The 12411-nt window shown below is 48.2% G+C and overlaps 1 protein-coding gene across 3 annotated transcripts in view; it reads left to right on the top strand.

Annotated features, from left to right (window-relative positions):
• Positions 1 to 12411, top strand: part of STK11 (serine/threonine kinase 11) — an 85233-nt gene that overhangs the window by 46899 nt on the left and 25923 nt on the right. For all 3 annotated transcript variants that reach the window (XM_063290864.1, XM_063290865.1, XM_063290867.1), the window contains exons 7-8: positions 3381 to 3438; positions 10430 to 10629. In XM_063290864.1, the coding sequence (XP_063146934.1) occupies positions 3381 to 3438; positions 10430 to 10629 (258 nt within the window). The remainder of the gene's footprint in view (positions 1 to 3380; positions 3439 to 10429; positions 10630 to 12411) is intronic.

Raw genomic sequence — 12411 nt, 5'->3', positions numbered from 1 at the left:
GCCTCAAGTGAGAACTCTGGGTTGATTTGTTCAGTGCTCTATTCAGGCAAATAGGTCATAAAACTATATCTATTCCTTCGCTATCCATGGGATTCCCAGGAGTCTTCTCCAACACCAAAATTCAACAGCATCAGTAACTCTTTCTATCCTGCTTCTCCAAATTCCAACTTTTGCTTCCATAGAGGGTCACATGGAAAACCATTGCAATGGCTGTTCCTAAATCTCAAGGTCTATCATTCCTTTCGCCCAGGGGACAATGGTATCTTTCACTTTCAGCTGTCCAACAGCGGATGTGTTTCCCCACAGCTTTGCTTCCTTCATGGCTTTGTCCAGCCCTCCGGACATGCCGAGCATTCCTATGAATCTCCCTCAGGCCTTGCCTTGAAGAAGTGAGTTGGAGAAGACCACATTTTGGACTTCCAACTTGGCTCAGGCTCTACCATCAGAGAGAATAGTAAGAAGTGTGGTGCATACTATTTATAGAGCAGGTTCAGTATACACATATACTCACCTGTAACTGTACAACCGTGGAAGTCCTTCGGGGATTTAGATGCCTTCTTGTCTTTTAGGCAAAACTGGGTCCGCACTGAGGGCAGGCTCCTGGATAAGATGCACTGAGAGGGCCCACTTCCTTCTTGCCCCAGAGAGTGCCACTGCCCAGTCGCCTTCTCCCTCTGGGCCTGATCCGTCCAGCTAGAAGGAGAAGCCGAAGCAAGCGAGGCCTCTTCCTCCTCATGCTTGCCATGACTTTCATGCTAAGCCGTGGCCTGTGAACAAGCACTAACAGCAGTGAGCAGTGAGCGACCAGGGTCTCCTCAGGGCAGCACATCTGGGCCTCAGCTGGTCCCAACCCAGAAGCTGAGTTTGCCAGTGAGAGGAAGGGGTCAGACAGCTGATTTCTTTTCTCAAGGGAATTGCAGGTTAGTACTTCGTTTTCTCTTAAAGGGAAGAGGCGGCCAACAAAAAGTGAAGCCTTGATTTCTTTTTTCCTATCTGAACTTCAACATTTTGCATGCCCTGGAAAGGCAAGTGGCTGCCTGAAGGTTTCCGACAGCTGCCTGGTGCATCAGGGGGCCTGGCCTTGCCTTGCCTACCAGACTCTCGGTCCCTTGTCAGCATCTTTCCTCCTCCTCCTCCCTTTCCCCCTCCCCCAGCTCCAAGCCTGATGCATTTTGTTCAATCTGTGGCCCTCCCTTGCTTGGCCTGGAGCAAAGGGAACAGAACTGAGCCATCCAGCCATCTGCACTTGGGTTTCGGGAAGACTCAGTGCTCTCACTTGCTCTCCCAAAGTCCCTCAGGTAGCACAAACTGCAGTAATGAAAGGTGTGTCAAGTGGAAATAAAGCTGGAGATCAAAGTGCTCTCCCCAGGCAGATTGGTGTGTGGGAAGCTCCTGACGCCACAGGCAAGAACTGGCAGCGTTTCTACCCTATGTGGTAAATATTTGGCCACTTTGCTAGCCAAAGATCAAATCTGGTATTTTCTAAAAGCATTAACTGTCCTGGAGAAAACTGGGTGCTGTTTCTTAATAAAGTCCTGGTGACCTCCTGCAGTGATGGCACTTCTTTTTTTAAAAAAAAGTTTCCATTCTAAAACACAATTCTGCTCCCCAAGTGACTATTTAAAGGCATTTATGCATAGCCCGTAAAAATTAACTGAGAAGGGAGAGGCCAGAACTGTCTATGGAAAGTAGCAGAGTAAGCAGTAATTGCTTCCAAATGAAGAGGTGTGTGTGTGTGTGAGTCAACCTGATTTTAGATATGCTGGGGAAATACTTACTTGGATAGACTAAGACTGCTAGGCTAAGTAGCTAACTAGGCAGATAAATAGGTATCAGGTAGGATTCTGTATTTCTAGGTGAGGGTCCTTGGCTCAGTGGCAGAGCTCTTGTTTTGAATCTTGGTTCATTTCCTGACACCCTCTCTTATAGAATCGACTGACCAAAAGATCCTTTTTCTGCTGAAGGCCTGAGAACAGATCAGGCAGATGTAGAGTATTGGAAAAAGTGGATTGGTTGAATCCGGATCCCCATCGTAGGGCGGCTGCTTGTGTTCATTAAGAGACCAGTAACAGAGTTGGTCATTCAGGCTTCTCTCTTTTTTAAAAAAAAGTGACCATAAATCTTTGCAGAGGACCCCCAGGAGGTTGAGCTTTCATTCAGAGGTGTGGACTGCCACTCTCAAAATCCCCCAGGCAGCATGGCCCTCAGTGAGAAGGTAGGGGGTTGAGTCATTCCATCTGGAGAATGCCCAGATCGGGGAAGGTTGCTGCACAAAGCAGGCTCGTGTAGCTTTTAAATGGGAAGTCCTTTCTTGGTGCCTTGGAGGTGATGTGGGAGTGCACAGCGTGCTTACCAGACCCAGAAAATATATTTGCCTCTGGTGGGCTAGGAAACTGAAGCAATCAAGCCCCGACGTTTTCCGCGTGATAGGCACCTTCCTTGTTGAGCAGAATGCATTGCTTCCTGGGCAGAAAGGTGGTGACAGCTAAGAATCGGGGGGGGGGGCTTCACACAGCACTTAAGCAACTCATTTACTGTGTCCCACCATCGCCTGCAGTCAAGCCTATTGTGCAGTTGAAGTGCTGCAGAAAAAAAAAAGGGAGCTAATGGAATGAGTGTGCACCTACTGGCTGGCCCTGGGATGCACTTTGGGCCTGCTGGGGGTCGAAAACAATTTTCCTCGTTCTTGGTTCTGATTGTGCAAGGCCATTTAAAGCAGCAGTACTCTCAATAACCCGTTTCTTTGTGTGTCAGACTTTTTCTTTTGCAACTTACCTGCTGAATGCCCCAGCTGGCCTGATCCCCTCTCTAGGGGGCTCGTTCCAGAACCTGAAAAATCAGAGGAGGCATCTGAACTAATACTCAGTTTTCTGGCTGGGCGATGGCCACTGGCTCAGATGCTTTGTCAAGGGATGAAGCAGATTCGCACAGGAGGAGAAGTCTGTGGTGACTCCTCACCCAAGTAGCGTTATGGAGCCCCCATGCTCAGGAGCAGCGTGCCACCAGATACCAGTTGCTGAAGAACAGCCCCCGTGGGAGATTGGTTTGGTCCAAAGGGTTGTGTCCGGGGACGGGAAGAGCAAAGGTTGTTGAAGCCTGTGGTGCGTGCGTGCCTCCCTCCTTCCCCACAGAATGCTTTGAAATGATCCTGGGCACTTTTTGAAGATCATTCCTTCCTGCTGTCAGGTGAAGCTCCCGCCTGTAAAGCAGCCCTCCCCAGCCTGGTACCCCCCAGATAGGACTACGGCTCCCAGAATTCCAACCCCAGTCTCTCTTCCGTGTTTCTTGGAGGGGAAGGACTTGAAGCCCCTTCCCTACCAGTTGCTTGTGCCTTGGTCCCCAGCTGACATAGTTCCTCCCTTGTTTTTCTTCCTTTCCAGGAATGCTTGAATACGACCCAGCCAAGAGGTTTTCAATACAGCAGATAAGGCACCACAAGTGAGTCCTCATTTATGTTGTCCCCCCGCTCCCCAAACGCCCTTCCGTTTGATTTTGTGAAGCTGTGTGCCATTCCTGTGCCAATTCGCCACTTTCTGGAAGGGAGCAAAGTACAAGCAACTCCTCCCCCCCTCAACTATTAAAACAAAAGCAGATGATGGCTAGTGAACAAATCTTATTTATTATCACAGTTTGCTTCTTCAAAAAGCCTCTGAGTAGTTGATGTTTCACACTTGATCGATAAATGTACAATTACATTGATAAATAGCTTACCTTGATGAGGAAGAAAAACTTGCGCGATCGTTAAAACCACTGCGGCCACCAGTGTTTTCCCCAGTAAGCATCGTAGGCTTGAAATTCTAGAGATTAATATCAAACTTATTCCAGGAATATGGATTTCCACCTGGCCAAAGGAGCACCCTCCAGCAGGCTTGGGGGACACAGGCTTGGGGGACCCCAGGGTTTGTAATAAGTTGGGGGTGGACTCCCCAAACAGGACAGTGAGATCTGAGGGTGAGATCTTGGGCAGAGCATTGATGGGGGAAATGGGCCAGTCAGGGTGGGACAATAGATACCCTGAGCACCTTTTGTTAACAGCTTCTATTTGCAAAGCCTTAATTTCTGTTCGTGTTTCAAATGATTCTTGGGAGAGAAGTTCAACACTGATTCATTTTTTCCACACTTTACTAATCCTGTCGTTTCTCTAAGCGGCATTTCTCAACCTGGGAGTTGGAAGTCCACACATCTTAAAGTTGCCCAGGTTGAGAAGCACTGCCGGAAGAGCTGAAGCTGTGACTCCTGTGGGCTCCCTTCTCTCCTTCCCCGTTGCAGTCTGGCCCGAGATCACTTTGTGCTTTCTGGGATTGAATGCAGTGCCTGAACCTGGGTCTCCTCCCTCCCAGTCGACTTCTCTGATCAGTAACCCAGCCACCCCTAACTCTCCAAGAACGTAGCCCTCGGGGAGGCTTGTCTTGGCACATGCTCTTCTGGGGCATTCGGGGCCCAAACGACTAAGGCGGCTCTGCCAAGCCTGGCATCATCCAAAGGAGGATGGGAGTCAAACTGATTTGAGGGTTGGGGAAACGCTGTGTGAGGGCTCTCAAGGCTGAATCGGGCCATTTAAAATTTCTGTAAGAATGTAGCTGAGTGCCAGGGGTGTTCTTTTTGAGCAAAATAAGTTTGGGGTGGGATGACCCTCCATTCCAGCTTCCAACTTTCTCACAGTCTTCAGCTCTAGTTCTCCTCTGTGCCGTTCATTGCCTGCTTTCCGTGAACCCTTCGCAAGGACCCTGCATGGTTGACAGGATTCTCCCGTATGGCTGCTGAGAGGCTGGGAAAGAACAGTGGTTTCCTTTCTTTCCAGCGTAGGCGGAAGATCTTTTGCAACACAGGGAGTAAGCCCCTCCTGACAACCCCCTGCGTCCGGCCTTGAGCCGAGCACATTTTGGCCAAGTTTGCACAACAAAGCTGATTCAGTCGTCCCCCCTCATGCTTGGTTGATGTACCGTCATTTGCCAGCAATGCTCAGCCCGGGGTGATGGAGTCAGTCCTGCTTCAGCCATTTTCTATTCGCCCATTTGTCACCAACGAAGCCGGAAGCCAGTCGTTTTCTGTTCTTGTTTTCCCCAACTGGAGAGGGGGTGGAATCTGGCGCTGACCTCCCCTCGGCCACCAAGGACAGAATTGGGACATCACACTCGTCCTTCACGTTTTGCTGATGTTGGACCCTCTGCTAGGTAGCCACAGAATTGGTATGAAGTGAAAAGGAGGAGAAGAGAGACTGGATCTTCCCAGGTCTGTCTGTCTGTCTCAGTTTGCCCCTCTGGTAAGCCTAGGACAGTTTCAGGATGAAGTAATCCCCTCAGGAATAACTAAGAGGCTGAGTGGCCTGAGTTAGGACGCTTACACCCTCCCACCTGCACACACTCGCACCGTGTTGAGCCTGTCACGCAAACAAGAGCTGCAAACAATTCACCAACCCTAGAGACAGAGCTCGCCTTCCATTCGCCAGCCACCCCAGCGCTGTGTCTGGGCTACGTGGCCTTGCATCACCACCTGAGTACCAGGGTCTGTTCAGTCCCTCTTTGGTCCTGTTCAGATGCTTTAGGCAGCGGCTGCCTTTTCTAGGGCAGCACAGGCTAGAGGCATCTACCCAAAGTAACTGCATCTTTGCTGGTTGGCTGAAGCGGGAAGATGCAACAGCGATCAGAGAGTTTTATCCTCCGATGTCATGGGGGGGGGTGATGGAAAATGAACACGCCCCTCTGCCCCCCCTCCCCTGATTCTTCTGGCATCTTGGCCAAAATAATAAGGCACTGGTGCTGGAGGGGGAGCTTCACCCTGTAACTGCAGATCCAGCACTCTCTCTCATCTGTTTTTAGGAATGAAAGAAGAGCCCGTCCGGAACTAGGCCCAAGCATGGTCTGTCAGTGCCACTGCCCACAATAAGACAGGAAGGGAATTAGGAAGGTGCCATTGACCTGACCCTCTCTTTGCCCCTGTAGCTCTTTCTTATTACAGGTAGTCCTCGCTTAACAACCAGAATGTTGGTTGCTAAGTGAAGTGGTCCTTGAGCAAATCTGACCCAAATTTACAACCTTTTTGTGGTGGTGGTTAAGTGAATTAAACAAGCCACATGGTTGTTAAGTGAATCACTCAGTTGCCCATTGATTTTGCATGCCAGAAGCTGGCCGGGAAGGTTGAAAATGGTAATCACATGACTACGTGACACTGCGACGGTCATAAATGCGAACCTGTTGCCAAGTGCCCGAATCGTGATCACGTGACTGGGGGGGGGAGACATTGCTGTGGTCGTAAGTGTGAGGACTGGCCATAAAGTCGGTTTTTTTCAGCACCGTTGTAAGTCCAAACTGTCACTAAACAAATGGTTGTTAAGCAAGGACTACCTGTATCTGATTCTCTTTATGATCTCTGGAGATGCTGGGGTTGAAACCTGGGATATGCGCTCTGCCTTTGGCCTATGGATTTCCTTCAGTATCTGGATGTCAGGGGTAGACTGTTTCTATACAGAGAGATTTCTTCCCTGGCCCTCTGGAGTCCCAAAGCGGGTAGTCATTGCCACCTCTGCTGGCCCTGCTGCCCTCGGCCGATTTCCTGTTTTCCACCCAAATGGTACTGCCAACTTTTGGGTCAGGCTAATCCAGCTGGAAAATCAGGGCTGCCTCTGGAGGCCCCACAATACTGTTCAGCTGTGACAAGCTGTTTGCAGAGCTGGCCGTCTGGTGCAGCAGAGATCAAGTGTTTTGCAAAGGTCACGCGGTTCCCTTAATTGGGCTTTTCTGCCTGCTCCTGGGGCCTTTTACACCCTCTGGGTGTGGAGTTGCTGGGCAGGATAAGACCCACCAGCCCTCCCCCAACCTTTTCTTTCAAAGCAAGAACTGCAGCTGCCACCGTAGTTCCTCAGCCCTGCACCATTCACCCTCCCTCCTGGGGATTTTCAGACTTTACTACATTCCTCCCTCCCTTTTTTGTTTCTTCAGAACAGTGTTCCTCAACCTTCACTGCTTGAAGATGGGTGGACTTCAACTCCCAGAATTTCCCAGCCAGCCATGCTGGCTGGGGAATTCTGGGAATTGAAGTCCACCTGTCTTCAAGTTGCCAAGGTTGAGGAACACTGCTATAGCAGAACCCTCTCCCTGGTATCCAGGGCAACCCACCTGACCTGCCTCCCCCAGAAGGCAGAGCATTTTCATCTGTGAAAGGCAAATCCTGGATGATGCCAGAGGGACTGAATGGAGAGGAGAAGGGTGGCCTGGAAGGCAAACTCATAAGGATAGCTTTCTCCAAATACGTTGGGTTTGTAACGTTTATGGAAAGTTGGGGAGTTGGGGTCCCCAAAACATCTGGAAAGCATTAGGTTGGGGAAGGCTGCCATAGGTAAAGACAAGGATTGTGATTAGCGAATGCAGAAGCGTATAGCGTCCCTCTGACAGATACTGGGATGGGTAATATATCCTTGCTTTCAGATCTGAAACAGGGGAGAGATGCAAAGCCTCCAGTGACATTTGCCACCACCTTAAACTTCATGTGAATTTGAGCAAGCTAGTATATACTCCCCTTCCCCACTTCTTCCCTTCCTGAAATAAGGGGGTGAAACTAGCCACCTTGCAGGATTGTTGTATAGCAGAACAGATATGGCTGTGGCAAGCACTTCAAGTGTTATATAAACTAATATTATTGTCATGTAAGAGGCTTCCAATCAAACTGTCTGGTCATGATGCATTGCGTTTTCTGGTTTATCTATTCTTTACTATCTCCCAGGAATGCTTCCAAGGAATTCCAGCAGTGGTTGTAAATGCAGACAATTTGGGGTGTTTCTGAAAAAGCCAAATCTGTGATTTAAGCTGCTTCCTCTAAACATAGGAGAGAGAAAAAATCTTTGTTGTTGTCTGTGCTTGCTTGTCCTGAATTACAATTAGTTTCTCTTTGTTTCCCTCCCTGTTCTCTTCTCGTCTTTGCCGACAAAGATCCATAGGCAAATGTTTGACTGCAATCACCTAGAGTATTAAAATCAATATCACTCTGCGGGTTTCCACTTTTATCCAAACCTATTTTTACTCATTCAATATGTAGAACGAGGGGAAGAGGAAGATCAACATTTAAAATAGAGCAAATACAGACTCCTGTGTTTTGACTACCTCACACAGCTCATCTTATCCTTTGTACTGGGCTGTGTATCAACCTACATATGTGGGAAAATAAATAATTGTTTGAGAATGACAGCTAATAACTTTTGTATAAAATTGATCGGTTTAACAATCAATCTCAGGGTTATTTTTTTAATGATTTGGCTTTTTTGAAATTGAAGTATTGGTCTTTGTAAGGGAGGTATTGTAGCTCTAGTAGGCGCCTGTTTTGTCTGCAGGAGGTGTGAGTTTCAGGTTTCTGATATCCTCACTTAGAAGGGGATAAGAAGGCTATGTGGAGCTGCTGCCTGCCAGTGTAGGCAGAACTGGCGCAGATGGAAATCTGCCTGGTCTTCACATTGCAGCAAGCCATGTCGTTTAATTTGGGCTTAGCAGTTGCACCTAACCACTGTGGCTTGTAAACTCTGCTTTATAGCTTAGCGCTCTGCAGTGCTTCTGATTGAAAGGGAGTGGACAACGGCATGCTTGTAGCATCTGTAGGTACCCCCTTAAACCAAATTTGTCTTTTCCCAGAAGCGAGCATCTGCTCCAGGGGGCACCACACAATCCCAGGAAAAAACACAGCTTGCTTAAGGAGTTGCCAGCAGGTGCTACCTGTGTAGTCACATGCAAATCTGAATTACTGCACAAGCCTATTATGAATGAACCAGGGCACTGTGGCTTGTTTTCAAAAGCAGAGCTGAAGCAAACCTTGACTTACAGCAAAGTGTGGATTGTTAACATAACAGGCAAAGTAACCATTTGCATAATAATGGGATGCTGAAGGGACCCTCTTTGGCTGGATCCACACAATATACTAAATCATAAACCAGAGTTTAAAAATCTGGCAGATCCACATCATGGCCTACTATGTTGCGTGAACTCAGAGTCCATTTCGTTTTAGTGTGGCTTCCAGTGCCTTTGTTTTTCAAGAAGAGTCCAAAAACAGATGGCAAGCAAGACCGACACTTCCCTTTTATGTTGCAATGTGCTACGTGGCTGCAGTTGTCTCGATGGAGAACCCGCCAGCATCCTTGAAGAAGGCAGGGTGGACACCATCCATGGCTGATCAGCTTTATTTAGCGTAGTATAGTTCCACAGCTTCCGCTAACCCTGAACTTTACAGAGGAGAATGCCCAGAGAAATCTCTCTCTCTAACTTGAGGCCTGCTTTTATTTAAGAAAGGTGGAAAAGTTTGGACTGTGCCTGTCCTATTTCTTTCCGACCTCTATACTTCTTTTGAAGGAATCTCAGCTCGAGATTGGCAGGGTTTGGAAGGAAGTCAAGAGCAAAAGTTCAACAAATTATATCAAATGGATCAGAGGCTTATGGGCAGATCTTAGCAGTGATTATTTCTAGGCAATCCTTAACTCCCAGAACCAAGCCTGGTCACAGCTGAAACTGACCGTTGCCTCCAGCTCTGGAGCTGCTGACCTCATATAAGTTAGTGGGCAGAGCTGATGTGAGTAAGAGCTCGGCTCCTTCTCATTTTGGCGGATGGCTGCATGGCCAGATCTTCCTTGCAGAACACAGGTTGACCAGCTGTCTGGTTCCATCATGATGAAGCAGCTGAGGGTGGGTGGGACCTTAAATGGCTTTTCCTTCCATGTCACTGAGAACAGGGTGAAATGTATTTCTCTCTGTGTTATCTTTTCTACCCGGTGGTGTTTTTTTTTGTGTGTCTTTGGAATAAGAGGACACTGAAGGCTGCTGGCTCAGTTACCTTCAGGAGGCACAAGGACATGAAAACCAGTGTGTGTGTGAACCCCAGCCTCTAAATGGAGCCTTATTGGCCAATGTCAGAGTAAATAGGGAAAATGACTTTCTCTTCTGCCAGAAAGCAGAGCTTGGGGAGGTCTTCACACAAGTCCCGCAAGGCCGTTGGGAACGTGCTCAGAGAAATAAGGGGTCATCAAACTCTTTGCGCAAAGCATGAGCCTCCAAGTCTATGAATCCACAGGTCTCATCTCTTTCTCCCAAGGTCAGAAGTGGCCCTGGCCAAGGTTCCTTACAGGCCACCGAAGGATGGCAAGAGACACTAAGACATAATCAGCACTCTTGGTTCAAAAAAAAAAAAAAAAAAAAGATGAACCCAAACTCTCACATAAGGGGGTGAAACTGGGGAGAAGGGCAGGAGGGGGAACATTGGCCTACAGCAGGGTTTCTGAACCTTGGCCACTTTAAGATGTGTGGACTTCAACTCCCAGAATTCCCCAGCCAGCCATGGAAATTCTGGGAGTTGAAGTCCACATATCTTAAAGTGGCTAGGGTTGAGAAACACTGGCCTACAGAAAACTAGTGTGAAATCTCCCAACCTGAAGCTCTAAAATCTTGGTTTCCTTTAGCTGGTTTCGGAAAAAGCACACTCAGTGTGAGCCTCCCATTGCCATCCCGCCCAGCCCAGAGACGAAGGATCGGTGGAGAAGCATGACGGTGGTGCCTTACCTGGAAGACCTCCATGGCTACAATGAGGAGGAGGAGGATGACTTAAAAGACGACTACTTGGAGGACGAGATCATTTACACTCAGGACTTCACAATGCCGGGTAAGGAATACAGCTGTTGCTGGAAGAGGGCAGGGCCAGTGGCCTTCCGGAACATCAAGAGCAGAGTGAGCTTGGTGGCTTCTCTAGTTTGCAGCCTTTGGTGGTTGATGGTTTCTTCTTTGGACCCCCCTCCCCTGACCCTGAGGCTTCCTCTGAGGAAGAATCCATTTTGGGTACAGGTAGTCCTCGCTTAACAACCATTTGTTTGACCAGGGTCCAAAGTTATGACGGCCTCAGGAAAAGTGCTTTACGACTTGTACTCACCCTTATGACCGTTGCAAAACGTTGCACCACCCCTGCAGTCATGTGCTTGCAATTCGGGCACTTGGCATCCGGCTCGCATTTACGACCAGTTGTAGTGTCCTGCGGTCACGTGATCGCGATTTTGACCTTATTTGCTGGTTTCCGGCAAAAAATATCCATTGGAGAAGCTGGATTCCCTTAACGACCCATGTTTTGCTTAACGGCCATTGTAAAATGGTCATAAAATCAGGTCCAGTCACATGGTGAGTCACTTAATGACTGCACCGCTTAACAACCAGTTTTCTGGTCCCTATTGTGGTCATTAATTGAGGACTACCTGTACAACTATATCAGCCTGCCCAGTCTGAGTTCCTTTGCATTTTTAAAATGGAGGCGGTAGATCTGTCCATCTAAATAGCTCTCTGAAACAAGTCAAGAGGGGTTGCTCATAGCTGCAGAGGTGGTAGTCTTGGCATTTGGGGAAGCCAGCTGTCCATTCAGGATCCAGGGGATCCCTGGCTGAGGCGGGCTTCCGAAAGGAGGGGAAGCCACTTCTGGATCAGGCCTCCTCTGCAAGTCCTTTCCCTCTTTCGATGCGATAACAAGAAAAGGAGGGCAAAAAAAAATGGGCAAGGGGCAAGAGTGAGTTCATTTACTTCTCTGGCCTTTTTGCATAGATGCTGTTGGGTGTCTTGCTTGGGAATTGTGAACGAACCAACAGTGGTTGCATTTTAATGTGCTCTTTCATTACTCAAGATCTTGGTGATGAATCCTCTGCAATTCAGTGTGAATCGATGGTGCTTTTTTGCCTTGAACTTGGGGTTTGTTGATGCAGAACCGCTTCTCTGCAGAAGGAGGGACTACATCTGTCACTCCTAAGTTGACAGGAGGATAGATTTTGGCTGAACGTTAGGAAGACCATACTGGAAGCACAGACAGTTTGACAAGGGAGACATATTCCTTGGTTGCAAGGAATTTAGGCTGGGCAGCCTTTGGGTGACAGATTTCTTTATCGCGGGATTCTCTGTCTCAGCTGGAGATGGCTAGGGCAGGTTGGATTTGGATGAGGCTCCCCATCTGGTATCCTCCAGATGTGTTGAGACTTTGCTGTACGGCTCCAAGTCCACAAGATGCAGGGGAATTCTCCAATTTGCCGTATCAGCCCATTTGGAGGACATAAGATTAGAAAGACCTGAACTAGGAGGACTGCTTCAAGTTTCCTCCATTGCTTCATTTCTTTAAGCCCCAACAGATTTTTGAAGCTCCTTTCTCCTCTACCCCTTCTGAAGATTATTTTTGAGGCCAGCTCTTAAAATAGCTGGGTTCACATTACATTCAGAAGATTTTCAATTCTCCCATTAAGGTTACTTTTCCATCCCACTGAAAATTGCTCCTCTTTGTTTGCCACAATTGCTAATGGGAACCAAGCTCTTCTTTACTAGAAAGAAAGAGAGAGAGAGAGAGAGAGAGAGAAGTGACAGGGGGCAGTTTGGAAGGGTGAACTCTAAACATGAAATTAGCAGCCAAGGTAAGGAGTTA

This window comes from Candoia aspera, chromosome 1 (genome assembly GCF_035149785.1).
Source record: "Candoia aspera isolate rCanAsp1 chromosome 1, rCanAsp1.hap2, whole genome shotgun sequence".
Classification (NCBI taxonomy): Eukaryota; Metazoa; Chordata; class Lepidosauria; order Squamata; family Boidae; genus Candoia; species Candoia aspera.
Note: the sequence above shows the minus strand (reverse complement) of the source record. Positions and strands in the feature narration are given on the sequence as shown.